This window comes from Piliocolobus tephrosceles, chromosome X (assembly GCF_002776525.5).
Source record: "Piliocolobus tephrosceles isolate RC106 chromosome X, ASM277652v3, whole genome shotgun sequence".
In the NCBI taxonomy this organism is placed as follows: Eukaryota; Metazoa; Chordata; class Mammalia; order Primates; family Cercopithecidae; genus Piliocolobus; species Piliocolobus tephrosceles.
The window spans coordinates 56,663,922-56,691,490 of NC_045455.1; the positions used below are offsets into that span (position 1 = coordinate 56,663,922).

General features: G+C 34.9%; 1 protein-coding gene across 2 annotated transcripts in view; it reads right to left on the reverse strand.

Moving 5' to 3' along the window:
• Positions 1–27,569, reverse strand: part of TDRD3 (tudor domain containing 3) — a 189,963-nt gene that overhangs the window by 123,503 nt on the left and 38,891 nt on the right. Inside the window, exons 2-3 of one of the 2 annotated variants that reach the window (XM_023196216.2) lie at positions 23,957–24,041; positions 19,004–19,069 (exon numbers count right to left, since the gene is read on the reverse strand). In XM_023196216.2, the coding sequence (XP_023051984.1) occupies positions 19,004–19,069; positions 23,957–24,041 (151 nt within the window). The remainder of the gene's footprint in view (positions 1–19,003; positions 19,070–23,956; positions 24,042–27,569) is intronic. The other variant, XM_023196217.2, reaches the window with a different exon arrangement.

Consider the following 27,569-nt stretch of genomic DNA (forward strand, 5'->3'; position numbering starts at 1 on the left):
TGAGATCTGAGAACGGACAGACTGCCTGCTCAAGTGGGTCCCTGAACCCTGAGTAGCCTAACTGGGAGACATCCCCCACTAGGGGCAGACCAACTCCCCACACCTCATACGGTGGAGTACACCCCTGAGAGGAAGCTTCCAAAGCAAGAATCAGACAGGTACACTCGCTGTTCAGCAATATTCTATCTTCTGCAGCCTCTGCTGCTGACACCCAGGCAAACAGGGTCTGGAGTGGACCTCAAGCAATCTCCAACAGACCTACAGCTGAGAATCCTGACTGTTAGAAGGAAAACTAACAAACAGGAAGGACACCCACACCAAAACCCCAACAGTACGTCACCATCATCAAAGACCAGAGGCAGATAAAACCACAAAGATTGGGAAAAAGCGGGACAGAAAACCCGGAAATTCAAAAAATAAGAGTGCATCTCCCCATGCAAAGGAACGCAGCTCATCGCCAGCAAGGGATCAAAGCTGGACGGAGAATGACTTTGACGAGATGAGAGAAGAAGGCTTCAGTCCATCAAACTTCTCAGAGCTAAAGGAGGAATTACGTACCTAGCGCAAAGAAACTAAAAATCTTGAAAAAAGAGTGGAAGAATTGATAACTAGAATAATTAATGCAGAGAAGGCCAGAAACGAACTGGCAGAGATAAAAATCATGACACGAGAAATACGTGACAAATGCACAAGCTTCAGTAACCGACTTGATCAACTGGAAGAAAGAGTATCAGCAACTGAAGATCAAATGAATGAAATGAAGCGAGAAGAGAAATCTAAAGAAAAAAGAAGAAAAAGAAATGAATAAAGCCTGCAAGAAGTATGGGATTATGTAAAAAGACCAAATCTACGTCTGATTGGAGTGCCTGAAAGTGAGGGGGAAAATGGAACCAAGTTGGAAAACACTCTTCAGGATATCATCCAGGAGAACTTCCCCAACCTAGTAGGGCAGGCCAACATTCAAATTCAGGAAATACAGAGAACACCACAAAGATACTCCTCGAGAAGAGCAACTCCAAGACACATAATTGCCAGATTCACCAAAGTTGAAATGAAGGAAAAAAATCTTAAGGGCAGCCAGAGAGAAAGGTCAGGTTACCCACAAAGGGAAGCCCATCAGACTAACAGCAGATCTCTCGGCAGAAACTCTACAAGCCAGAAGAGAGTGGGGGCCAATATTCAACATTCTTAAAGAAAAGAATTTTAAACCCAGAATTTCATATCCAGCCAAACTAAGTTTCATCAGTGAAGGAGAAATAAAATCCTTTACAGATAAGCAAATGCTTAGAGATTTTGTCACCACCAGGCCTGCCTTACAAGAGACCCTGAAGGAAGCCCTAAACGTGGAAAGGAACAACCGGTACCAGCCATTGCAAAAACATGTCAAAATGTAAAGATCATCAAGGCTAGGAAGAAACTGCATCAACTAACGAGCAAAATAACCAGTTAATATCATAATGGCAGGATCAAGTTCACACATAACAATATTAACCTTAAATGTAAATGGACTAAATGCTCCAATTAAAAGACACAGACTGGCAAACTGGATAAAGAGTCAAGACCCATCAGTTTGCTGTATTCAGGAGAACCATCTCACATGCAGAGACATACACAGGCTCAAAATAAAGGGATGAAGGAAGATCTACCAAGCAAATGGAGAACAAAAAAAAGCAGGGGTTGCAAGACTAGTCTCTGATAAAACAGACTTTAAACCATGAAAGATCAAAAGAGACAAAGAAGGCCATTACATAATGGTAAAGGGATCAATTCAACAGGAAGAGCTAACTATCCTAAATATATATGCATCCAATACAGGAGCACCCAGATTCATAAAGCAAGTCCTTAGAGACTTACAAAGAGACTTAGACTCCCATACAATAATAATGGGAGACTTCAACATCCCACTGTCAACATTAGACAGATCAACGAGACAGAAAGTTAACAAGGATATCCAGGAATTGAACTCATCTCTGCAGCAAGCAGACCTAATAGACATCTACAGAACTCTCCACCCCAAATCAACAGAATATACATTCTTCTCAGCATCACATCACACTTATTCCAAAATTGATCACATAATTGGAAGTAAAGCACTCCTCAGGAAATGTACAAGAACAGAAATTATAACAAATTGTCTCTCAGACCACAGTGCAATCAAACTAGAACTCAGGACTAAGAAACTCAATCAAAACTGCTCAACTACATGGAAACTGAATAACCTGCTCCTGAATGACTACTGAGTACATAACGAAATGAAGACAGAAATAAAGATTTATTTGAAACCAATGAGAACAAAGATACAACATACCAGAATCTCTGGGACACATTTAAAGCAGTGTGTAGAGGGAAATTTATAGCACTAAATGCCCACAAGAGAAAGCAGGAAAGATCTAAAATTGACACTCTAACATCACAATTAAAAGAACTAGAGAAGCAAGAGCAAACACATTCAAAAGCTAGCAGAAGGCAAGAAATAACTAAGATCAGAGCAGAACTGAAGGAGATAGGGACACAAAAAACCCTCCAAAAAAATCAATGAATCCAGGAGTTGGTTTTTTGAAAAGATCAACAAAATTGATCAACCGCTAGCAAGACTAATAAAGAAGAAAAGAGGCCAGGCGCGGTGGCTCAAGCCTGTAATCCCAGCACTTTGAGAGGCCGAGACAGGCGCATCACGAGGTCAGGAGATCGAGACCATCCTGGCTAACATGGTGAAATCCCGTCTCTACTAAAAATACAAAAAAACTAGCCAAGCGAGGTGGCGGGCGCCTGTAGTCCCAGCTACTCCGCAGGCTGAGGCAGGAGAATGGCGTAAACCCGGGAGGTGGAGCTTGCAGTGAGCTGAGATCCGGCCACTGCACTCTAGCCCGGGCGACAGAGCAAGACTCCGTCTCAAAAAAAAAAAGAGAGAAGAAGCAAATAGACGCAATAAAAAATGATAAAGGAGATATCACCACTGACCCCACAGAAATACAAACTACTATCAGAGAATACTATAAACACCTCTACACAAATCAACTAGAAAATCTAGAAGAAATGGATAATTTCCTGGACACTTACACTCTCCCAAGACTAAACCAGGAAGAAGTTGAATCCCTGAATAGACCAATAGCAGGCTCTGAAATTGAGGCAATAATTAATAGCCTACCAACCAGAAAAAGTCCAGGACCAGATGGATTCACAGCTGAATTCTACCAGAGGTACAAGGAGGACCTGGTACCATTCCTTCTGAAACTATTCCCATCAATAGAAAAAGAGGGAATCCTCCCTAACTCATTTTATGAGGCCAACATCATCCTGATACCAAAGCTTGGCAGAGACACAACAAAAAAAGAGAATTTTAGACCAATATCCCTGGTGAACATCGATGCAAAAATCCTCAATAAAATATTGGCAAACCGGATCCAGCAGCACATCAAAAAGCCTATCCACCATGATCAAGTGGGCTTCATCCCTGGGATGCAAGGCTGGTTCAATATACACAAATCAATAAACGTAATCCAGCATATAAACAGAACCAAAGACAAGAACCACATGATTATCTCAATAGATGCAGAAAAGGCTTTTGACAAAATTCAACAGCCCTTCATGCTAAAAATGCTCAATAAATTCGGTATTGATGGAACGTACCTCAAAATAATAAGAGCTATTTATGACAAACCCACAGCCAATATCATACTGAATGGGCAAAAACTGGAAAAATTCCCTTTGAAAACTGGCGCAAGACAGGGATGCCCTCTCTCACCACTCCTATTCAACACAGTGTTGGAAGTTCTGGCTAGGGCAATCAGGCAAGAGAAAGAAATCAAGGGTATTCAGTTAGGAAAAGAAGAAGTCAAATTGTCCCTGTTTGCAGATGACATGATTGTGTATTTAGAAAACTCCATCATCTCAGCCCAAAATCTCCTTAAGCTGATAAGCAACTTCAGCAAAGTCTCAGGAGACAAAATTAAGGTGCAAAAATCACAAGCATTCTTACACACCAGTAACAGACAAACAGAGGAGGGGGAGGGATTGCATTGGGAGTTCCACCTGATGTAAATGACAAGTTGATGGGTGCTGACAAGTTGATGGGTGCAGCACACCAACATGGCACAAGTATACATATGTACCCTAGAACTTAAAGTATAATAATAAAGTATAATAAGAATAAATAAATAAAAATTAATTAATTAAATCAAAGGCATGTTATGGTTATTATAGTTCATAATTCTGTTTATTTTGGCATCCTATATTTTTAGTCCAGGCACTGACAAATATTTAGCCTATGCTTTCCAATACAATCCGCCAGCCACATGTAGCTATTTAAATTTGCATTTAAATTAAAATTAAGTGAAATTTAAAATTGTTCAATCATACTAGCCATATTTCAAGTGTTCTATATATGCAGAGCACAAAGTTAGACCACTTTCATCACTGCAAAAAACCCACCACACAGTTGGTGATGATCTAAGCCTATGTGTTCCAAAATGAGTCCAAAATGAGACTCATGCATCCTAGGCACCGCACTTCCATTCAAATGTAGGAGGGAAACATTTGTTTTTATTTGATTCAATTAAGATTGAAACTGAAATTATATATTATCAAGTTTTTTTCTTTGTTTTGGTAGTCAAAAAATTCCAACTTTACCCGCATTCAATTCCTGGAGAAACAACGGCACCCTTATTCAATCCATACCACACAGGTCACTAGGCATCTTCATGGAATTCTGGGAGTTCTACGTCCCCTGGGTGTTGGCATGACACCTTCTCTTGTTTGCTTTCAATGTGTTGTGACCAACTGCCTTTCTTTGTGCACAGTTAAGTGGACATATGTATTACATTACCTAGTTTCACCCACTAATGCTCACAAAATGGATATCACTTTAAAAGATTCTGTCAAAGGAACACAAATTGAAGACAAAGCCAATGATGCAAATGCAGGGCAGGAACAGGACTATTTTGGTGATCTCCTACATCTGGTTGACTATGAGAACAAAGATCTGGGGAATGAAGGATAGGGAGGAACACCTGCCCCCAAATGCTGATTTCCAAGCAAGCAGCCAGTTTACTTATTTAATTAATCCTGCTCCTGGCCTCTCCACCTCTTTTTGTGGGTTAAATAGTGGCTCCACCAAAAGACAAGTCCAACTGGAACCTATAAACATGACCTCGTTTGGGGACAAGGCTCTTTTCAGATGTAATTAAGGTAAGGATCTAGAGATGAGAACACTGTGAATTACAGTGGGCCCTAAGGCCAATGATGAGTGTCCTTAGAAGAGAAGGGGAAACAAACACAGAGAGACAGGGTATAAAGACCAAGTGAAAATGAAGGCAGAAATTAAAGTTATGCATCTACAAGCCAAAAAAGACCAAGGACTACTACAGCTACCAAAAGATAGGAGAGAAGCATGGAACTGATACTCCCTCAGAGCCTCCAAAAGGAACCAACCCTGCTGACACTTTAATTTTAAACTTCTGCCTACAAAACTGTGAGAAAATTAATTTCCATTGTTTTAAGACACCAAGTTTGTGGTAATTTGTTACAGCAGCCTCAGATAACTAATATACCCACTTATGGAATGAGTTACCTGATTGTGAAGAAAATACTGTATATTGGTCTCAGCCTCATTCATCTTCCTCTTGAGATCCAGCCTAGCTAGGGAACATGAGGGAGGGGGCACTTATTCAGCCTCCTCACTGGATTGGCACTTCCATGAGTGAGTGTACAAGCCTACATGTTCTGTGGTTCAGTTAATGCGTCCATTTGGCTGTCCCCCTAAGCCACATCTTCAAAATACATTTTAATCAGTAATAAGGTTATTTTGGCCCAAATATGTCACTCTTGTACTTGTTAACTGGTTCAAAAGCAAAGTAGAAAAGGAGGTATTATTTATTAGATCCTGCTGAGAAACCCACAGATTTTACAGAATCTCTTGTCACTTCTTAATTTGAATCACCAAGCCTTAAGTTAGTAGTTCCACAATTCAGAAATATTCTATAAGTAAATCAGTATATATATAATGATTTTTTTCATTATTCTGCTTACAATATTCAGTTTCTTATACTCTGTAGTTAAAACACAGGGAAGTCATGGACCTAGATAAAAAATACATAATAAATATTTTTAAATGTTATGGTTCTAAGATCCTAAATCCTGAATCTAAAATCATCTTAAGGCCAGGTGCGGTGACTCACATCTGTAATCCCAGCACTTCGGGAGATGGAGGTGGGTGGCTCTCTTGAACCCAGGAGTTTCAGACCAGCCTGGGCAACATAGGGAGACCCCATCTCTACAAAAAATACAAAAATTAGCCAAGCATGGTGGTGTGGACTTGCAGTCGCAGCTACTTGGGAGGCTGAGATGGCAGGATCTCTTGAGCCTGGGAGGTGGAGGCTACAGTGAACCATGATTGTGCCACTGCACTCTGGCCCAGGTGACCAAAAAAAAAAAAAAAAAAGTGTCTCAAAAAAAAAACAAATCATCTAAAACATCCACAAAAATAGACAAGAATTAATTTCAAAATCTTTCTTCAACTACTGTTAAGAGCAACTCCAAAGTAAAAAAAAAATATCAATTTCAAATGAAAATAATAAAAAGGATTAATCCTGATCACATAAGTTTTCTTTAATGTCTGATTTTCTCTTTTGTATTAGTATAAGAAACAATCAAATCAAAATACTCTAAAAAATTTTAATGGCTTAGAATGATGTATCATTGCACCTGCAGGTAAGCATGTCTAACTCTAATAAACAATATTAAGTATCTGCTACAAATATTCTCTCAGGGCATTAATCCAGGCATCATTCCTTCTTCTCCCGAGGTAGATGAATACCTCTGTCATCTAAACTCCTAACTAGTCACACCAACTGATATGAAATATCAGATTTAAATGGTTGTGTTAGTTTATTAGTTTATTGATCATACTAAATAACATTCTTGTGTATCAATCAGACTCTCCAAAGTTTAGATGACAGGGGACTAATTCTCTACAGTATAATCATATCTGGATAAACACTTAAAACAATTTTTTTTTCTTAACTCTAGAAACCATTTAAGACACTTAGCCTGAAAATACATGCCAGCCATTTATTTTTGTAATCTTATTATTTATTATTTTTTTTTTTTTTGAGATGGAGTCTCACTCTGTCGCCCAGGCTGGAGTGCAATGGCTTGATCTCAGCTCCCTGCAACCTCCACCTCCCAGGTTCAAGTGATTCTCCTTCCTCAGCCTCCCTAGTAGCTGGGATTACAGGTGTGAGCAACCACACCCAGCTAATTTTTGTATCTTTTTTAGTAGAGACAGGTTTAGCCATGTTGGTCAGGCTGGTCTCAAACTCTGGACCTCAGGTGATCCACCCACCTTGGCCTTCCAAAGTGCCGGGATTACAGACGTGAGCAACCACACCTGGCCTGTTTTTGAATCTTATTAATTCTCTGGAGAAAAATTTCTCAATCTGTATACCTAACAACATAAGCATCACATTCTCCATCAACCCCAGAAATAAACCATATACCCAAAAGGAATATAAGAGTATGATTCAGTTCCAATCAATGTTCCATCATTATTGCAAAGTAGATTAAAATTAAGAGAAAATGAAATAGTTTCATCCTCCGTAGTTCTTTTATCTACAAAGTCATAATTCATTTCCTTCTCTACACTACCACTACTTCCAAGAGCATTTCCAGTGGCTTCAGAGGAGATTTCCTAGGGCTTATTTTTTCATCTATTCTTTTATTTTAAGGGAGGTTTTTGACTAAACTATTCACATCTTTACCTTAAGGCCCAGGCAACAGGGCAATGTTTCAAGAAAGCTGTCTTGGAAGAAGAAATACTAATTCTGCATATAGCTGCTTTAAAAGCCTGAAAGATAAGCTTTAAACAGTAGTTATGATTATCTCTTTTTTTACCTACTTTCTCTGTCAAACATCTCCTAGTATCATTTTAACATAATTTGACTTTAAAAAATAAATATAAGCCAGGCGTGGTGGCTCACGCCTGTAATCCCAGCACTTTGGGGGGCTGAGGTGGGCAGATCACCTGAAGTTAGGAGATGGAGACTGGCCTAACCAACATGGTGAAATGTGAAACCTTGTCTCTAGGATTAAGAAAATGTGGCACATATACACCATGGAATACTATGCAGCCATAAAAAAGGATGAGTTTGTGTCCTTTGTAGGCACATGGATGCAGCTGGAAACCATCATTCTTAGCAAACTATCACAAGAACAGAAAACCAAACACCGCATGTTCTCACTCATAGGTGGGAACCGAACAATGAGATCACTTGGACTCGGGAAGGGGAATATCACACACCAGGGCCTATCATGGGGAGGGGGGAGGGGGGAGGGATTGCATTGGGAGTTATACCTGATGTAAATGATGAGTTGATGGGTGCTGACGAGTTGATAGGTGCAGCACACCAACATGGCACAAGTATACATATGTAACAAACCTGCACGTTATGCACATGTACCCTAGAACTTAAAGTATAATAATAATAATAAATAAATAAATAAATAAATAAATAAATAAAATAAATAAATAAATAAATAAAACAAAAACAAAAACAAAAAACACAAAAGTAGCCGGGCGTGGTGGCAGGCGCCTGTAATCCCAGCACTTTGGGGGGCTGAGGTGGGCGGATCACCTGAAATCAGGAGATGGAGACTGGCCTAAACAACATGGTGAAATGTGAAACCTTGTCTCTACTAAAAACACAAACGTAGCCAGGCGTGGTGGCAGGCGCCTGTAATCCCAGCTACTTGGGAGGCTGAGGCAGGAGAATCGCTTAAACTCAGGAGGGAGAGGTTGCAGTGAGCTGAGATCACACCATTGCACTCCATCCCGGGCAACAAAGAGCAAAACTCCGTCTCAACCAATCAATCAAAAAATAGAGGTGGGATAGGAAGAGAGAAAAAGTCGGATTTGTCACACACACTCTGTACCATTCTAAGTACGGTATCAGACCCAAGAAAACAAAAATAAAAAAGAACTATACATTGTTAGAAATTTCAGAAATATTCCCAATGTCATCCATGTACGCATCTAGGGTAAACCCCAATTTGGGCTACATTTCCCTCCAGAGAAGATGTATGTTTGCCTCTGGCAGTAACAACACTGCAACTAAGACTTTCAGCTTTGGGCTGGTGGCAAAGGGGCAAAATTAACCTTAGGCAGCACTTTAACTCACTGTAAGTCAGTAGCACCCCCACTGGCTCAAGGCAGAAACAAGCACATATCCCTTCTGATTCAAGTGGCCAGGATTCTCACAGAGAAAGATCAAGAAAAATGAAATTATAACAAACTATCATGAGACTTACAAGGAAACAAGCTACAAAGATTGAGAAACATTAAAAAAAAAAAAATTATTTAAAAAAATTTTAAGCCCCTAAGGTCTTGAGAATTTGTAATTATCAAACACAGACTACAAAATAATAAGCCTAAACTAGAAAATTTATACAACTTTAAACCCAATAGGAACAAGTATGTTCTCAAGCATACATGTGACATTTACAAATACATATCAAGCCATAAAGACTCTACAAATTTCAAAATACATTTATCATTCAGTCCAAATTCTCTGATCACAACGTAACTGAATTAGAAATCCATAACCAAATCTAATATTCTGTAATCAAAATAGGGAAAGAAGTAATCATAAGGTGAACTAAAAAATATTTAGAGCTGAATAATGAAAGTACCATGTATACAACTTTTATATCTGAACATATAGTTATGTTTGTAAATATGTAAATACACATATTTCCTATATAAATATAGGAGTATAGTTAAATCAGTGCTAGAAGAAAAATTAATAGCCTTAAAGAAAACTGAAAAAAAAACTAAAGAGTTGAATTAAGAAGTTGTCTTTTATATCATGAACAGCACTCCAAGCCACCTCAAGAAGCAAAGCAGGCCAACAGAAATGCTGTATTTTTAATTTATTCTACTGAAATTGTTTAAAATGCTTTGTATTTATTGAAAGCTTAAATGGGTGGGTATTTGTTCACATAGCTCTACAGCACCTCGCCAGGGAGCATTCCAGTATCATGCAGGGTCATGTGATCTAGCCAAGAGCAGACATTAACCTAGTGATTAACATGGGAGACATTGTCTTATGGAGAATGGAATGCTTAACTTTGTCAAGCACCCCGGTTACACATTTGCGTTTTCTACAATCGTACTTCCTAAGTGCTATTCCAGTAAGAGCTGATACTCATTTTAGGTATCAAACCTTTTGAGTTCAACTGATCAAACCAAAGGAAAAGTGTTGCTACAGAAAATTAGGAAAAAGGTGAAAAAGAAAAAATGGTAGTAATTGAGTAGAAAAACAATTACTCTAATTCATATGTGTATTGGTTAGTAACCAGATTTATCTAAGTAGAACTGAATTGGCTAGGAAAAGAAAAACTACATGTTACTCGTTTTCCTAAGCTGTCTTTTTGAGGCTTAGTCAGTCATTGGGAAAATGTTTAGAATTGTTTCTTGCTATTAGTTCCCATTTTATGTATGTTACCCTTCAGTAAGTTCTCCACATTTTAGTTGTCTAGGATTAGAAGGCGTATTTTATACATTATTCATGTGTATTGTCTTATTTGGCTTTTGCTATATATTTTAACTTCGTTGTTAAATTTTTGTATTGTATAGTTTCTTTGGTATATCTTAACACCTATTTTTGAAAATATAAAACTAATGAGTTGAACTAAGAAGTTGAGAAAAAAAGCAATGAGTTGAAATCAGGTAGAAGAAAAATAAATGAATCAAACTTAAAATACAATAACAACATTAACAAGTTATATTGTAACAAAGACTAATAAAATTGACAACTGACAAGAGTGATCAAGAGGCAAAGAGTAAAGCAAAGAGTAAAGGCACAAACCAACAATTTAAGAAATGATAACAGTAATAAGAGACATATACATTTAGTAATAAAAAAAAAAAAAAGAACTAAGGACAGCGATCGAAATGTCCATAAACTATTAGGTTGGTGCAAAAGTATCTGTGGTTTTTGCCATTACTTTCAATGGAAAAAACCGCAATTACTTTTGCAACAACCTAATAGTAAGTGGAAGGACAAAACATGGTATATCCATACAATGGAATATTACTCACCAATAAATAGGAAAAACTATCAATATATGCTATGTTATAGATTACCCTAAAAAATATTACACTAAATAAAAGAAGCCAGATACAACATATATATCATGTGATCCCATTCATGTGAAATACCAAGAAAAGGCAAACTTATAGAGAAAACTTAAAAGAATATACAGAATGATGTAAGAATGTATTATTCTTATTGTAAATGGTGTTTTAAAAATTGTATCTGGAATAAGAAGAATAGAATATATAGGAATAATAACATAATATAATAACTGGCAGGTGACAGAATTACAATCAATATGCAAATATCAGCTGCCTTTCCATGTACCAGTAACAGATGGAAAGAGTAATTAAAAAAAGTTTTAAACACCATTTACAATAACAAAAATAGATAGATCCAGGAAAAAAGCTTACAAAAGATGCACAGCCCATATACTTCCAATAAATTATAAAACATTATGGGAAAAATAAATGAAGAGATATATCCAGGGTTGTGCTGGAGCCAGCTCTCTTATAAAAGCTCACAAGAACTTTTTATGTACATTTCTTCCTAATTCCCGGTTCAGTGATTTCATAACATAGCTTATAATCAGTCAAACAGGGAATATTTATACCACAGAAAGTGGCAAATGCTATGTGTAAGGGCTCTTTTTTGCTCTTCAGATATGTGTTTTACCAGCATTTCACTGGTAATATCATATCATATAAAGATATTAATTGATTTTAAGCTAATGTGCAATTTCAGTCAAAACTCCAACATGATATTTTTAAGAGTCTTAATCATTTGATTCTAAAATCTGTATTGGCAGGGGAGAGAATAGTGTCAGGAAGAATAATGTATTTTACAATCACAAGATTAGAAAATTTTGATCATTTTAAGTGTCACAAAAGAATGTCTCAATTGAATCTCATATACAATACTGAAGGTAACATAGTGGATACAAGTGCTTTGCAAGAAAATTTGGCATTATCTTGTAAAGTTGAATACTGGCTTAATTCCACAATGCAGTAGAGTTCCATTTCTGTTTATATTCCTTAGGAAAACTGTTACACGTGTGCAGAGGTGTGTTGGTAAAATACTTCTGGTAGAAGGACAGGGGAAAAGCCACTGTAATCTGTAATTTGTGCCAATTTCCACGGCCAACCACAACCATCAACTGGATGTTACTGCACTCTAAATTGGGAAAAGATGCCGACAATCAACTTCATGAGCTGGAACAAGCTGGATCCAGCACACGGCAAGCATCTAACACTAAGCCTTGTACCAGTGATCTCAATGGCTCTGGACATTTACTCTGGCACTCCTGCAGCTACTACTCCAGAAACAATCTTGCTGCAGCTTCAACTATTACTGACAGGATTCTCCACAGGTCCCACTTTTTTGTGTGTAACTGGCCCAACTCCAAGGCAGCTACACCTGACTAGCATAGCTGTAAAGGAGGCCGAGAGAAAAGTATCTGGCATTTTCTTCTTCTCTACCACCAAAACTCTTAAAATGGGAAATTCTCCCAAACACAGGGAGATAATTCAGGTTTTAGGAATTACAAATATCCACTATACTTATCTTCCATGTATTGTTACCAGTCAAGATCTGTCAAGCTTTATTTTCCATTCTTTAGTTCTACTACAAAGGAGCTTTTTGTGTAACAGAAAATATTAAATATAGTGTGTGTGTATGTGTAATCTGTGTGTGTGTGTGTGTGTGTGTGTGTGTGTGTGTGTGTGTATGTATCGTATAGCTATTAACCTAAGATTTTAAATACGCCCGATACGGGGCATCTACCTACTATTCCTTCATTGAAAATCACATCTCTAAAAGCTAACAGTCTAGCAAGAAAAGCAACCTAATACCCTCACTAAACTGAAATGGCTGCCCCTTTATTGTACACATCTTTGACATAGCATTTGTTTCACTACATTGACACAGCTGGTTTCTCAACCTTTCATCAGGCTATGTGCTCCAAGAAGAGACAGGCTATCTTGATCTCTGTATCCCTATCACTTGGCACAAATACACATTCAGACACTGTCTGATTAAAAAAAAGAAAATTTCTAGTGCTTTAACTATAATTTACTTAGCACTTCCTAGATACACACCAGAAAATGTAGCACGATCTTTACATAAGTGCTTTAATTTACCTCCAGAAATACAAAGTACATTAGGATTATTTGTATATACTAAACAAGAATATTAAGGACAGAGGGTAAAGTACTTTACCAGTGGTCACTCAGTAAGAGGCAAATTAGAATTCCAATTAAGATCTATCTCATGCCAAAGCCTGTCTTTGTAGTGCATATTCTAAAAGTATGATAATATTTGTTACATACTAAAAACATGTAGGTATAAAGGGCAATGAGAACATTCATATTTAAAAATTAATTCTGCTCAAAAGAGGTCAAGAAAATTAGAAGAGAAGGGTCACACCTCAGTTGGAATCTGAAAAATAAAGAGCAGTTTGTCTGACAGCTGAGGGAAGGATGCTCAGGTGCTATAGCAACAAAAAACTGTGATCATAGGGAAGGTGCAATTCTCTTATCTCTAAAGTAAAAGGGAAGGCTGTAATAGTTTATATTTTCTGTGTTGTCCTGAATATTGTATAGATAATACATACAAATTATTTAACATGGGACCTAGCATAGAATAGGTCCTCAACAAATGACAGAAGAAAAACAAGAATAAGAATTATTAGAATTCACTAAGAAACCAGGGTTCTCCTAGGTAAGGTAGGTGCTTGTGCCAAAAAAGATCAAGAGGGAAGCAGATGAGAATAGCATCAAGAATATTGAAAGAAATAGCTTTAGGGAAGGGAGTACCTAATCCTAATCTCAAATTTTTCAAATGATATTCATATGCAGCAAGGGAGTTTAAGTGGAAAATAAATAATAAAATTAAAACTTCCTGAATTATAAATATAGTGGTATATTTACTAGAAGATCTACCCCTTAGGAATTTTTAAAACATTTAATAAATTCCTAATAATTAAGAAATTGACAACATAATCTTGAATAGGTTTTCGCAAACTTAAGATTCCCTGAAAGTAAAAAGCCTCAATTTAACCCTCAAAATAACAGTAGGGCATATAAATTGCTCGCATTCAATCATAAAGTAATTATAGCAAATGAATACAAGAAAAGTATGTGGGACTACCAGCCAAAAGTAACACTTTTCCCAATGTATCATTTGACAATTCCCATGTTTCTATTCTTCACTTCTCTAACTTTTTGTCCCTTGGAACAAAAAACAGAAAAAGGTAAGTCAAATAGTTTATTTTTCAATTATCGGGAAGAGTATCTATTTAAACTCCACAGAAGTCCTATTAGTAAGTACCAATAAGGACTTGTAAATAAAGCATAGGAGTTTTAGTAATCCATTTTTTCTAAAAATACAAGTAAATGTTTAATTTTAACATATAGTTCACTAAAAGAAACAAATTGTATAACTTAACACAGACTAAATTAACATATAGGAAACATATTATCTTATTAAATCAAAAGTTAACACTTTTTTCAATTCCTTTTCTTTTTAAAAACATCCGATTTCTAGACTATCCAAGGGCAAGAGAACCTTCACTTTCAATTTTAAGGCAGTGAAGCCATCTTGTGGTTGATGTCAGTATTGCTGAGGTTTTGAGACCAGTCACTCCTACTCGGGAAAATTAGGTCAATCATAGTTTTACATTAAAAAGGTATATACAACATGTCATTCTCAGAACTTAGAAAAAATAAACATAGAACTGAAAGACTGTACAGTTAGGACTCCATAGCAGTACATAAGGTCCTCAAGTAGCTGAATTGGTAACAAAGTATTTTGAAACTAATCTGTATTTTATAGTTAACTTTTAGTTTAAAAAGCTACAGCAAAATATTAAAATTGGAGAAGAATATTAAACAGTTATACTTCCTTTTTATCATGACTTTTTCCATAATTTTTAGCTTACAAGCTGCTACAGCAGTCCTAGGACTTTGTAATATCCGAGAAAAACAAAGCACACCCTGAAAAACTCAGAAAATAAGTTGCAAAATATGGCTTCCCTACCACACTTCCCTCCAGTCACAATTTTTACAGTTTTTGAATCAAATATGAAGTACCTATAAGAAAATCTGGAAGCCTGGAAAAAACCGTCGTCATCCAACTCTCACCACTTTTTAAGGGAACTTTGTGGAGAAAAGACAGAAATTGAAAAGTATGTTAAGAAGAAAATGGAAGAAAGAGAAAAGAACCTGAGCAAAACTACTATATTAATTAGTAATAAAGTTACTTCTACTTTTTGCCATTCTACCTTCTCCCAAAATAATCAGTGATAGTAGCAATTACTAAGACTTCAGTTTCAAAGCTTCAGGACAATGCCTTTCTGAAGGCCTCTGATGTGTTTTAGAACGAGAGATGTAAATTCAGTATGTCCGGGATTAGCTGTCTTCTAACTGCAGACTTACAATCTTTCTTACCTGATAACAGATCTATCAGTTCTCCAATCTCCCTTTCCATTCTCAAGTTCCCAAATGCTGAAAACAGCATTATCCAAGTCTTATTAATTACAAAAATAATAATACACACTGTGTGATCATTTACTTTGGGCTTTCAGGAGATGAATTTTGAAGACTCCTCTCTACACTCCTTTAATCTACTTCCAAAAAAAATTACTGATTTGTCTTGGGGAAGCTCCAGTACATTGTACTGAGCCTCAGGCCTAGCGAATGAGATTCCAAGGTGGTTGGAAAATACATGGGTGAGGCCCTTTCAAAGGGACCACACAAGGTTAATGGAGGCAGCTTCTACTAAGATGGCACCCTCCTCCCCGCAACATGTTGCTTTTTAACTCTTTGCTTCTTAAATATTGGGCCAAATGCTCTCCAATCCTCACTCTTCTTTGGCTTTCTCTCTCAGAAATGGAAATTATCAGATGGGCTTGGAACTTAGTAGAAACAGTCAGAGCAGGGGTTTTAGCTTGCTTTAATTCTACCAGAGACCAACCTACCTCAAGTAGTAGAATTCTGCATGGGGTTTGGGGCCAAAACCCAGACAAAAGTGATTTACCAATTTGCCTTACCTTATTCATTGAATCCCCTTGAAGATCTCTCAGTAACAAGATACCCATAATAAGGATACATATATTCTTAGACTTCCAAGACAAAAATACCATCCTAAATTGCTCATAATTCTCGAAGTTTGCCATATGCATTGTGCTGGATTTAGCATTATCGCATTTAGGTCTTCAATGTTGTAAGGGAGTAGTATTTAAATGATAAGGAAATTAAAATCTAGCGAGATTAACTAACTTATGAAAAGTCACAAAAACTAATAAGCAGGAGAAAGAAGATTTAAATCCAGGGCAATGACCCTATGTCTGGATGTCTCCAATCTGTTCCTGATCCCTATCATTTAATGCCCCTCTACCCTCAATCAGAAACAGGCCACACCCATGCCTCCTCTGCTTCTTGAAATAGTCTATCATATATTTTAAGTTTTCTAAGTTAGTTTTTGGAACATTGGTTTTTAATACGCCCAATTTGAAAGATCACTAGATAACCCAGTTCTTTCTTTCTTTCACTCTTTTCTAATGTAAAAAGAAAACTAGAAAATATCATTTTATACCAAAATCTGGCATGGTCAAGAGATAGGCAGATTACTTATTCAAATATTGTGTTCGCCAAATGTTGTCCTATATCTTATGCACAGATTCAAACAAAGTTAATTTAAACAAGAACTATAACTTACATAATGTTAGTAAGTGATCAGTAGCATCTGATTCTAGAGTCATGCATTTATAGTCATCATTAATGGTAAAATGCTGGTTAATAAAAGTATTCCAATGAAGACATAAATAAGGAGCTTTTACTACATTAGTCTTATTTTACTAACAAAGAAACAAAAATAGTTCAATTCACATCTAAAATATATTCCTTGAATATTTACTTTGGTTTAAGATAGTTACATTTTTATGTAACATATGGATTTTTAACTAAAGACAAACCAAATGAGTAATTTCTGTGTGTCAACTTCTAAAATGTTTATTTAAATTATTTTTCAAAACATCTTCATTAATACAGTGAAGACAATTATTAATTCTGTGAGAATAATATATATTCTTATATGACATATAAGAATAATTCTGTGAAAAGGCCAGGCACGGTGGCTCAGACCTGTAATCCCAGTACTTTGGGAGGCTGAGGTGGGCAGATGACTTAAGGTCAGGAGTTTGAGACCAGACTGGCCAACATGCAGAAATCCCATCTCTACTAAAAAACACAAAAATTAGCCAGGCGTGGTGGTGTGCGTCTGTAGTCCCAGTTACTAGGGAGGCTGGGGCAGGAGAATCACCTGAACCCAGGTAGTAGAGGTTGCAGTAAGCTGAGATCATATCACTGCACTCCAGCCTGGGCAACAAAACAAGACTCTGTCTCAAAATAATAATAATAATAATAATAATAATAATAATAATGATACTTCTGTGAATAATAATTCTAGAGAACTGTTTATTAATATTGTGTTGGAAGTATGTAATGAAAAGAAAAAATATAATCAATGAGGAAGAGCTAGCAGAGATAACAAATTTTTGTTTTACGTGAAAACTTGTATTTGCATTAAGAATGTTTTAAAAGATAAAATTTGACACAGAATAATCTAAATCAGAAAGTTTTAAGGTTATTTTTCTTCTTGCTAGCTACATTCAAAGGAAATCTTAAAGAGACCCACTGTGCAAAATTTTTAAAAGTAAAAATGCTCTGAAAGAGTGAAAGGAGCAGACAAGAGTCTCTGTACTACTATCCTACGAACTTGTAACAGAGGTGAGTTCTCAGCATCTTTTAGGACACACAGAGAAACCAGAAAACCAAGAATCAGAAAGCTTCAAAATTTTAAGTAAAATAATGTAAGGATGTACAGACACTGCTTTGATATTATTTACTTTTCCTATAGAGATTTGTTGCACTCAACAGACCTAGTCGAGATTGTTGCTTACTTTTCTAAGTATGCTTCCTAGAACTCTACATCTCCTGGAAAACTGTTCAAAATGCAAATTCTTGGATTCCATCCTAGTCCTACAGAATCAGAAACGCAGACAGGAGTAAAGGTGGTTTGAGGTCCAGCAATTTGTGTTCTAGCCAGACCTCTGGGAAATTCTGGTGCACACTGAAGTCTGAGATAGCCACTATAACCAAAAGAAAAAGAAATGTAAAGAAACTGGGGAGGATTCTAAGAACAATAGAGATGAAAGAAAAGCTTGAGACTGAGAATAAACAAAGGAATCAAGATAGATGGCTTCAGCAAAAAGAAACCTGTGGCAGTGACATTTATGTCTTCACGTATATAATTATTCACAAAGGAAGGTGACCAGATGTACTCCATTTCTCCTGACAAAAGACAAAGAAGACATGGACTTTAACTTGCAGGATAAAAAGTTTAGGTAAAAATATAATTAAAGTTTGCTGACACAAAAAAATTCATACACACACATACATATGTGTGTACTGCAAAATGATTGCAATAAACAAATGCACAGCTTCACCAAATTGCTCCTAATACTTTCCTAATCTTATATTTGTATATAATAAGCTCATTAAATAAACATAACAGTTTATTAAGGTAACTAAAATAAAAAGGTAAATAAAATTGAAAGATAGGAAAAGGTCATTATAATGAGTGCCAGTTACATCTGGTAAGTCTCGTGGTTCATATAAGGATGCCATAGTTAAAATTCCTGAAACAAAAGGTTGTTTTTTTTTTTAATGTTGAAAAGTCAAAAAAGTTTAACTCTTAATAATTTTCCATGGAAGTCACCATAACAATGACTTTGTGACCTGTTCACCTCCAGAGTATTTTGCAATTGCAGTCTTTATTGACAAAAAATAATTCCAGTAATTTAGTTCACATTTAGTGTAGTTAGCATAATTTTAAAAGTTATTGATTTTCTTTACCTTTTCTACCTTTCCACTATTGATGTCACTGGGGAGGAATTTCTTGCCAATTGTTCTCAGATCTGTCTAAAATAAAAATATCATTATTAAAATGGAATTATAGAAAAGAGTAAACTTAAAGCTAATCTCATGAACAAAAGATGAAATTACTTATGGTTCGTGAAACAAAAATTCAGTTTAACTGGTTATGAAATCTACATGTATTATCAATCCTTCAAGTAACATAGTCCCATAATACGTTGTTTAAAGTTTACCAGTAAGATGAACAGCAACACATAAGGCCTTAATCCTGGTCATATTTCTTTAGGTAACCTTTTTACTTACTAACTCTTCTCTACTAAAATCCAAAACTTAACTTATGTAAATTGTGATCTTACTAAAAAATATCACATTCCAAAATCAAATGACAGCTTTTGAATACATATACATAATATATTTTTAAAAACTGAATCCCATATAACCTTGACATTACATAAAAACATATCACCCTATAGGCTATGATATCTGTAACATAAAGCTACACAACATACAATATCCCAGGATACAATACCACTGGAATACCAAAGAAGTTATAGTAACCTTTCTATAGTAATTTCATTTGCTTAAACAAGTTACAGAAACAGAGGTCGGTAAACAATGACTATGAAAATGCAGAAGTACCTGTAACTCAGCAAGGAAAATATAAGAACTAACATAAACAAGCCTATAGCATTCACGACATAAAAAAAGAAAATTCTGACTACACAATCTACATAAAAAAACAACATTTTAAGACTGTGTCCTCTTCAGAAAGTGAAAATATAAAGGAATGGTAAGAGACTTGTTCAGAGGAAAACTGTCAGTACTCATAAAAAAGGTCCAATTATTTAAACTAATAAATTATCTTGATGCTTGAGATAATGAGATTAGCATAATAACTGAAGCTGTATTGTTTTATTTCTCCTTATAGTAAACAGTAGCTCTTCATCACCTTAAAAACAAGATAAAAGGAAACAGACTTAGAGTACATTTAACCACATAAATTATAAGGGAAAAATTTTTACTTAAGGAGAAAACACTAGATGATTAAAATTATTGTGATGTGAAATGAAAACATACAGAGGGGCAGAACCACCTTCTTTTAACACCTACCCATAACAGAATATCCTCCTATTTGAAATATCCACATGTAGTCAGCTTAAGAAATGAGAATATAAGTTACATAATTCCCACAGATTCTTTCCAGTTTTTTACTGCTGTGATTCATAACTTACTCTTTAATGTAACGCAGGGATCACTCAAACTAAAACTCACTGAATAAAACTGCATGGCAAATTAAGAGCCAAATCCAGACTCGTGTAACAGTGCTTTAGGCTTATGCTTTTTGCAACCTCAATCCAATAACAGAATGAAAAGAAACATAAACTGTACCTCACGTTGTACACCTTTTCACTTGGAAAGTACTGAATAACATAGGGGTAAAAAATACTTTCTTACACCAGCCTTCCCTATATTAAGACGGTTTTAAAATTAAATGTTAATAGATGTGAAGCACTCAGTATAATGACTTGTACAGAGTAAGCACTCAATAAATGTTATCCATCCTGTTTATTTTAGTGAGTATAAAACATGTACTTTTTAAAATCATCTGAACATACATAACCATCATATCAATAATGTAACTAACAGTTCATGAAAACATTTACATTATTTTGAAGTCACCCAAAAGCTGAAATATTTAAATATGAATGAGAAACAGAACACATACAAATGTTATAATATATCATGGTCCCTCATTTCTGGTTTTGATCAATAATTATGAAATTTCATTCAAATGAAAATGAGCCATCACTGTAAAGTAAATGAGCACTAGACAAAAATCCTAAATTTTGATCCATCCCAATTGTAATTAAACAATCATATGATCTAGGACACTGTCACTAATTCTCTAAACCCAGTTAATTTACTCTTCTATAAAATGGAAAAACACCACCAACCCTATCTCACAAAGTTGTTGTTAGGCTAAAAAAAGACTACACACTCAAAGTTTACATAATTTCTAAAGTGCCATACATATATATAGTATGTGTCCTTAAATATACAAATGTTATTTTGATGTATTTTTAGCAAGATGAAAATGATCTATCAAATCTTTAAATGCCCTAAATTCACACTATAAAGACAATTTTATTATTCAGATGCCATTATATCAGGATTGCTAGGACAATGACTGGGTCCAAGAATGCTGTTATATTGAACAACAAAAAATAATAATACAAGAAAACTTTTAGCCTGTAAAATATTAAAAATAATTTTCAAAGCATCTACCTACCCACACACACATACATATGCACATATAAATATACACACACACACATATACACACACAATTCCTATTTACTTAAGTAAATGCAAGATAACATCTATTCGGTGAATCATTTTATATTATACAGAATCTTAAAAGAAATAAAAATATAATTTGTTTTTAATTTTTTACTAATGGATAGTGATCAGTAATTTAAGACTGGGCTATCATTAAGTATTTTTCTGAATAATTCCGGTAGTTGAATGTAAAACTTTCATGCTGGATTTCAATGTCATTTCGTAATATTCTTATTCCCCAATTTAAAAAGCAAAAATTAAAAACATTCCTTTTCAACATAAAAAGCTAAGCCTAAAAGTTACATAGCAGATCTGAGGCAGCTATCTTTAGAAAGGCCAGCTTACAAGGTTAGCCCCAGGCTGGCAGCTAGGGACTTTGCATTTGGACCATTCTCTAACTAAAAATGTAGTTCACTGTATGGATTATTCATATAGACAATATGATTTATGGTGGACATCTGTTTTCTGGGAGAGATCTGAAATTCTGGTACCAGCCCAATAAAGGCCTTGGGTATTAGCCTCCAGAGGGCTTCCCTGGAGAGAAACACTACATACATGTTACTTTAGTGTTCACTGTTAGATAAAGGAACAAGCTCAGTGTATACCCCATAGAAAGAAGACAAGAAAACTTGTTCATGGATTATCCTCCCAATATATAATCAGCTATGCATGTGTGGGTACGTACATATATGTACAATAAGAATCAATAATGCATGTCTTTCTCAACCAGTGGTTAATTTCCCACAATCACTCGAAACTTGAAAAAATTTCAACAGAATACTATAAATGCCTAAATTTTATCAATAAGATGATAAATTTGGATAGATAATTTGTCTGGTATAGGCTTCACCCTAATCAAAAAGTTTTTTTCCTATCATATGGCATCATAGCTTTGGACTGCAGTATTTAACCGCATATTTCAGGGAAAATATAAAAGACAAATTAACTCATTCAGATAATAGTCAGCATGCACCTCTTATAAGCACTGCACAAATACTTCATCTTGATTTATTTTATTCAAATTTTCATACCAATTATAATTTATTGCTATTTACCTAAGCACATAAATAAAAAACCCCAGCAAATTGTCATAAAATATCTTTCCTAGAATCTTTAGAAAGTTTTTCTTAAATAAACAAGAAAATAGAGTCCTTTATAATATGTTTAAACAATAGAATTAACTAATTTCAATGCAAGACAAAGAAAAATAAAGTTTTTAGTCATAAATAACATGCATAATTTCTAGCTAATTCTTATTATTAAAAAATTAGTCTTTTTATTTATTAAAAACCTAAATACTTAGCTCAGAAACCAAAATAAACGATCTTTTCTTGTTAAATAAAATTCAAAGGAGCTGAAAAAAATGACAGTTTAGGACATAAATTTTATCTATTTGAACCCAAGTTTAATTCTACAAATATAAATTTAAGTAATGTTTTTAAAGTTAGATTTATACATTTATTTATATTTTAAATGTTCCTTGTGCCCATCATTTCTGCTTTACACTGACTTTGCAGTGATATGATGGATTTGTCAAACTATAGTTCTCTTAGAAATTTCATTGACCATATAGCGTAGTACATAAATTTGATTGTTTATAGCTTATTATAAAGCTACATAGAAAAACAATCAGAGGGTAACTGTAGGAATGAGAAAAGAATATTTGTTTACTTACTTTTTTGTTGTTGTTGAGACAGAAGCTCACTCTGTTGCCCAGGCTGGAGTGCAGCAGCACAATCTCGGCTCACTGCAACCTCCACCTCCCGGGTTCAAGCGGTTCTTCAGCCTCAGCCTCCCGAGTAACTGGAATTACAGGTGCACGCTACCACACCCGGCTAATTTTTGTATTTATACTAGAGATGGGGTTTCACCATATTGACCAGGCTGGTCTCAAACTCCTGATCTTATGATCCACCTGCCTTGGCCTCCCAAAGTGCTGGGATTACAGGAATGAGTCACCGTGCCTGGCCTGTTTACTTACATTTTTATTTCAAACAATTTTTATAACTCTTGAAAAAATCCAAAAGCCAATCCAATTATGGAAAAAAAAAAAAAAAACAGCTAGAGGGTTGGGTGGAGAAAGAGTTGAAAAGAAATATACACTAAAACATTAACAGTAATTATAAGCAGATTTAATTTTCTTATTTTGCTTTTCTATTTGTTCTGAAATATTCCACAATAAGTATTATTTCTATCATCATGAAAAGTTATTTCGAAACAATAAATACCACTGTCAAAAAGCTATAACCTAGCTAGAGTTTCTGTGTAAAAGGGAATTCATTTTAATGAACAGTCAGTTTTTACTATTATTATATAGCTACTGTAAATGTTTAAAAAGTCTATAACTGATCAGTGGATGAAAAATAGGAATGTTAATTTCATTTTTTCCTTTTTCATTGTATTTTGTATAATAGATATTAATAACTTGCTAATATGAGATTACCAAATTCAACAAACATCACTACAACTTAAAATGGAAAAAAATAAGATGTTCTCTATATTCATTATCATATAACCCAATTTATTCCGAGAGTTTTTTATAAATATAGCTTCCAAATTTCAAATGTTTACAAGTTAATAAATATAACCTACATTGAGAGCAATCAGGATGATGTCATTTACATTGACTTTGTCAGGAGAGCTTGTGCAAGCTTCAATGCCTTCATCTGAAAGATACCTGTTAAAATAAAATATATGGCTTAATATTATCTAAAATCAAAATTAACCAAAATTCTTTTCTTAAGTCTACATGCAATTTTGTTTTCTACTATAAAGTGCTTCTGCTACAAATACTAGGGAAAGAGTCTTGGATATGGATTCCCTGTTTATTTACTATTTCTTATAGAACAGATGAACAGTGCATACTTTTCTTTTGTACCCTTAAAGAGATACTGTGTTAATAAGATTATTCATATGCTTTCTGAGAAAAGCTATTTAAATGCCAATATACTTAAGGAATGTATAAGCTACTCTTTGCTATTATACAAATATAATCTCGACTTAAGTATCTGTTAATACAGTAAGCTCTTAAAAAGAGATTGAGATGTGCTATAAAAATAAAACTAAAATCAACACTGTTTTAAACTCAGTACAGCAGAACTTCTCTCCGGACTTTCTCACATTATCTTCTCAAGTCCCCTTTCTTTCACATAATGTTCTCAAGGATCCTTCAATAAAGAATATCAATTCCAATAACATAAAGATAGGCAACTTTTTACAATACATCTTTTACTTTTCCTATTTCTTTTCAGTTTTTTTTTTTTTTACTCATTGTCTTATTTGCCCTTTTTTCTTTTATCCAGTCCAAACCAACTATGCATCTGTCAGAGACAATTAATTCAAGAGTAAAGAGATTATTGAATCCAAAGGAAAAAAATTCATCTGTTTCCATACCCATGAACATTTTGAAACTCTTTGATAAACTCAACAATTCTGGAATCAACCATCAAAAAGTCCACTTGTAAAAACCCCGATTAATATCTCACATTTTTTATAATCAGTATCAACCCCTTTAACCAAAGAGCTAATGGTACCATCATCACTGCAGACATTCTTCCACAGTTAAAAGGATCCAAGACTGCTAGTTTAAGAGATCTAACTCAAGCTCATTTTTGATGAACAGCAATTCCACCATCAACGCTCAACACTAGACTGATTCTAAGATACTTATCAAAGAAAACCTTGCCCAGAAATAGCAACCAAAAGAAGTGCCTTTAAGAAGTAGAGAATAATTTCTCCAAAGTAAAAAAGCAAGTGAAAAGAAATGTGAATAGTTAGAATAGTACAGAAGAGCAATAGAAGATTAAAGTAGATAAGCCAATGAGCAAGACCAAGGAGGTAAAAGTCAGAAAAATATATATTTAAATCAAACCAAGAATGTTAACAAAATTAGGTACTATTAAAAGTTTAAGACCATGACACTGCTGAACCACAATGATAAATGAAGGCAAGTAGTTAAATGGGTGACAGAGAAAATACAAGTATATAGATGAGTCAGTAAGAAAGAATAGATGGTAGGCAGGAATGATAGTATATAAGTGACCATGGAATACAAATATCTGCAGTCAATTTAGATGGTTAAAATATTGCTTTAACTCAAAATGGCTATAGTAATTTCTTTATTATCCTGTTAATTTTTCACTATAGTGAAAATAGTTAACTTTTCACTATTAAATGGTTAATTTTTTTCACTATTAAATAAAATTAAATTTTTCACTATTTGTCCAACTGTATCTGTAACTCTAATTAATCATCTTACAAATTCACTTTCATAAATATTATGCCCCTCTTAAGCAAAAAGTATTGTGTGAAATCAGTAATAAGATTAGTAAAATGATGAAAATTAAACACCTGCCCTCAAGAAGTTTACCATCTCCTATACAGCATAACACAATACATAAACAGCTATCATACAAGGCCAAAATAACTATAAAAATGTTATAGGGGTTCAAAGTGGCTGTGGGACGGGAGAAAGTACACAGAAAAGGAACAGTGTAATCAAAACTTGGAAGTGAGTAAGCATGAAGCACCTTCTAGGGATAATATCCTAGAGCTTTCTGACTGGAAAATGGAGAAGAAACAAGAGATAAGTTTAAGTTGAGACCAATTTTAGAAAGCAACAGTGCACAAAAGGATATGGGTGATAAATTAAATTCTGATTGACTGATTACAAAAACACAGCTTTCCAAGCTCCTACACAAGAGGGAAACAGTATGCAATGACTAATAGAATATTTTGTTTTCTAGAAAGGAAACTGTAGAATTAAAGAATTACAGGATGTCAGATGAACTAGAATAGATCTTTAAAAATAATCAAAATTTACCTCTTCAACTTTACAGATGGAGTCCTAGAGATGTAAATTAAACTTGCCCCCAAAAATACAAATTTAGAAGATGCAAAGTTAAAAACAAGAATGACTCCTAACTCCCAATTCAGTACTCTTTCCATCACAACACACCATTTTCAGCTGGGCACAGTGGCTCATGCCTGTAACCTCAGCACTTTGAGAGGCCAAGGCAGGTGGATCACGTGAAGTCAGGAGTTCGAGACCAGCCTGACCAACATAGCGAAACTCCATCTCTACTAAAAATACAAAATTAGCCAGGTGTGGTGGCATATCCCTGTAATCACAGCTACTTGGGAGGAGGATGAGGCAGAAGAATTGCTTGAACCCGGGAGGCGGAGGTTGCAGTGAGCGGAGATCATGCCATTGCACTCCAGCCTGGGCAATAAGAGCGAAACTCTGCCTTAAAAAAAAAAAAAAAAAATTCATTTATCAAACAATTAATGCTGATACTAGTGATATGATAATCTCATAAACAAAATCCAGTAGCTATCCAAATCAGTTTCCTAATCAGCTAGACACTTCAGCAGCTCACACACACAAAAGCAGAACTAGACAAATTCAACTGGTGAGCTCCAAAGTACATTAAACAAGAACAGGTAAATAGGTATAAAACTCAGTTTATAAAATCAGTCATGCTGTTCCCTTCTGCATAGTAGAAGATCAGGAAACTAATATCAACTAATTATTAGATGTTCAAGTTTTCAGAAGAATAAAAATACCCCATCCCTACAAAATATTAAAAGGTAAAGTCTAACAAGAATTCTAAAGGCAGAGTTGTAAGGGGTTGGAAATTTGCCTTTATCCACATAAATCAAATATGTGATTTCTTTCAAACAAGGCCCATACATCACATTGCTGGACTTAAAATTATATTACAAAACAGCATAGTACTGGCACGAAAATAGGCAATTATACCAATGGAACAGAATAGAGAACCTTGAAATAAAGCCAAATACAGTCAACTGATCTTTAACAAAGCATACAAAAACATAAACTGGGGAAAGAACACCCTATTCAATAAATGGTGCTGGGAAAACTGGCAAGCAACATGTAGAAAAATGGAACTGGATCCCCATCTCTCACCTTATTCAAAAATCAACTCAAGATGGATCAAAGATTTAAATCTAAGACCTGAAATCATGAAAATTCTAAACATTTTCATGGTTTAGAAATTCTAAACATTGGAAAATTCTTCGGACATTGGCATAGGCAAAGAATTCATGACCAAGACCCCAAAAACAAATGCAACAAAAATAAAAAGTAAGTAGAACCTAATTAAACTAAAAACTTCTGCAGAGCAAAAGAAATCATCAGCAGAGTAAACAGACTACCCACAGAGCAGGAGGAAATATTTGCAAA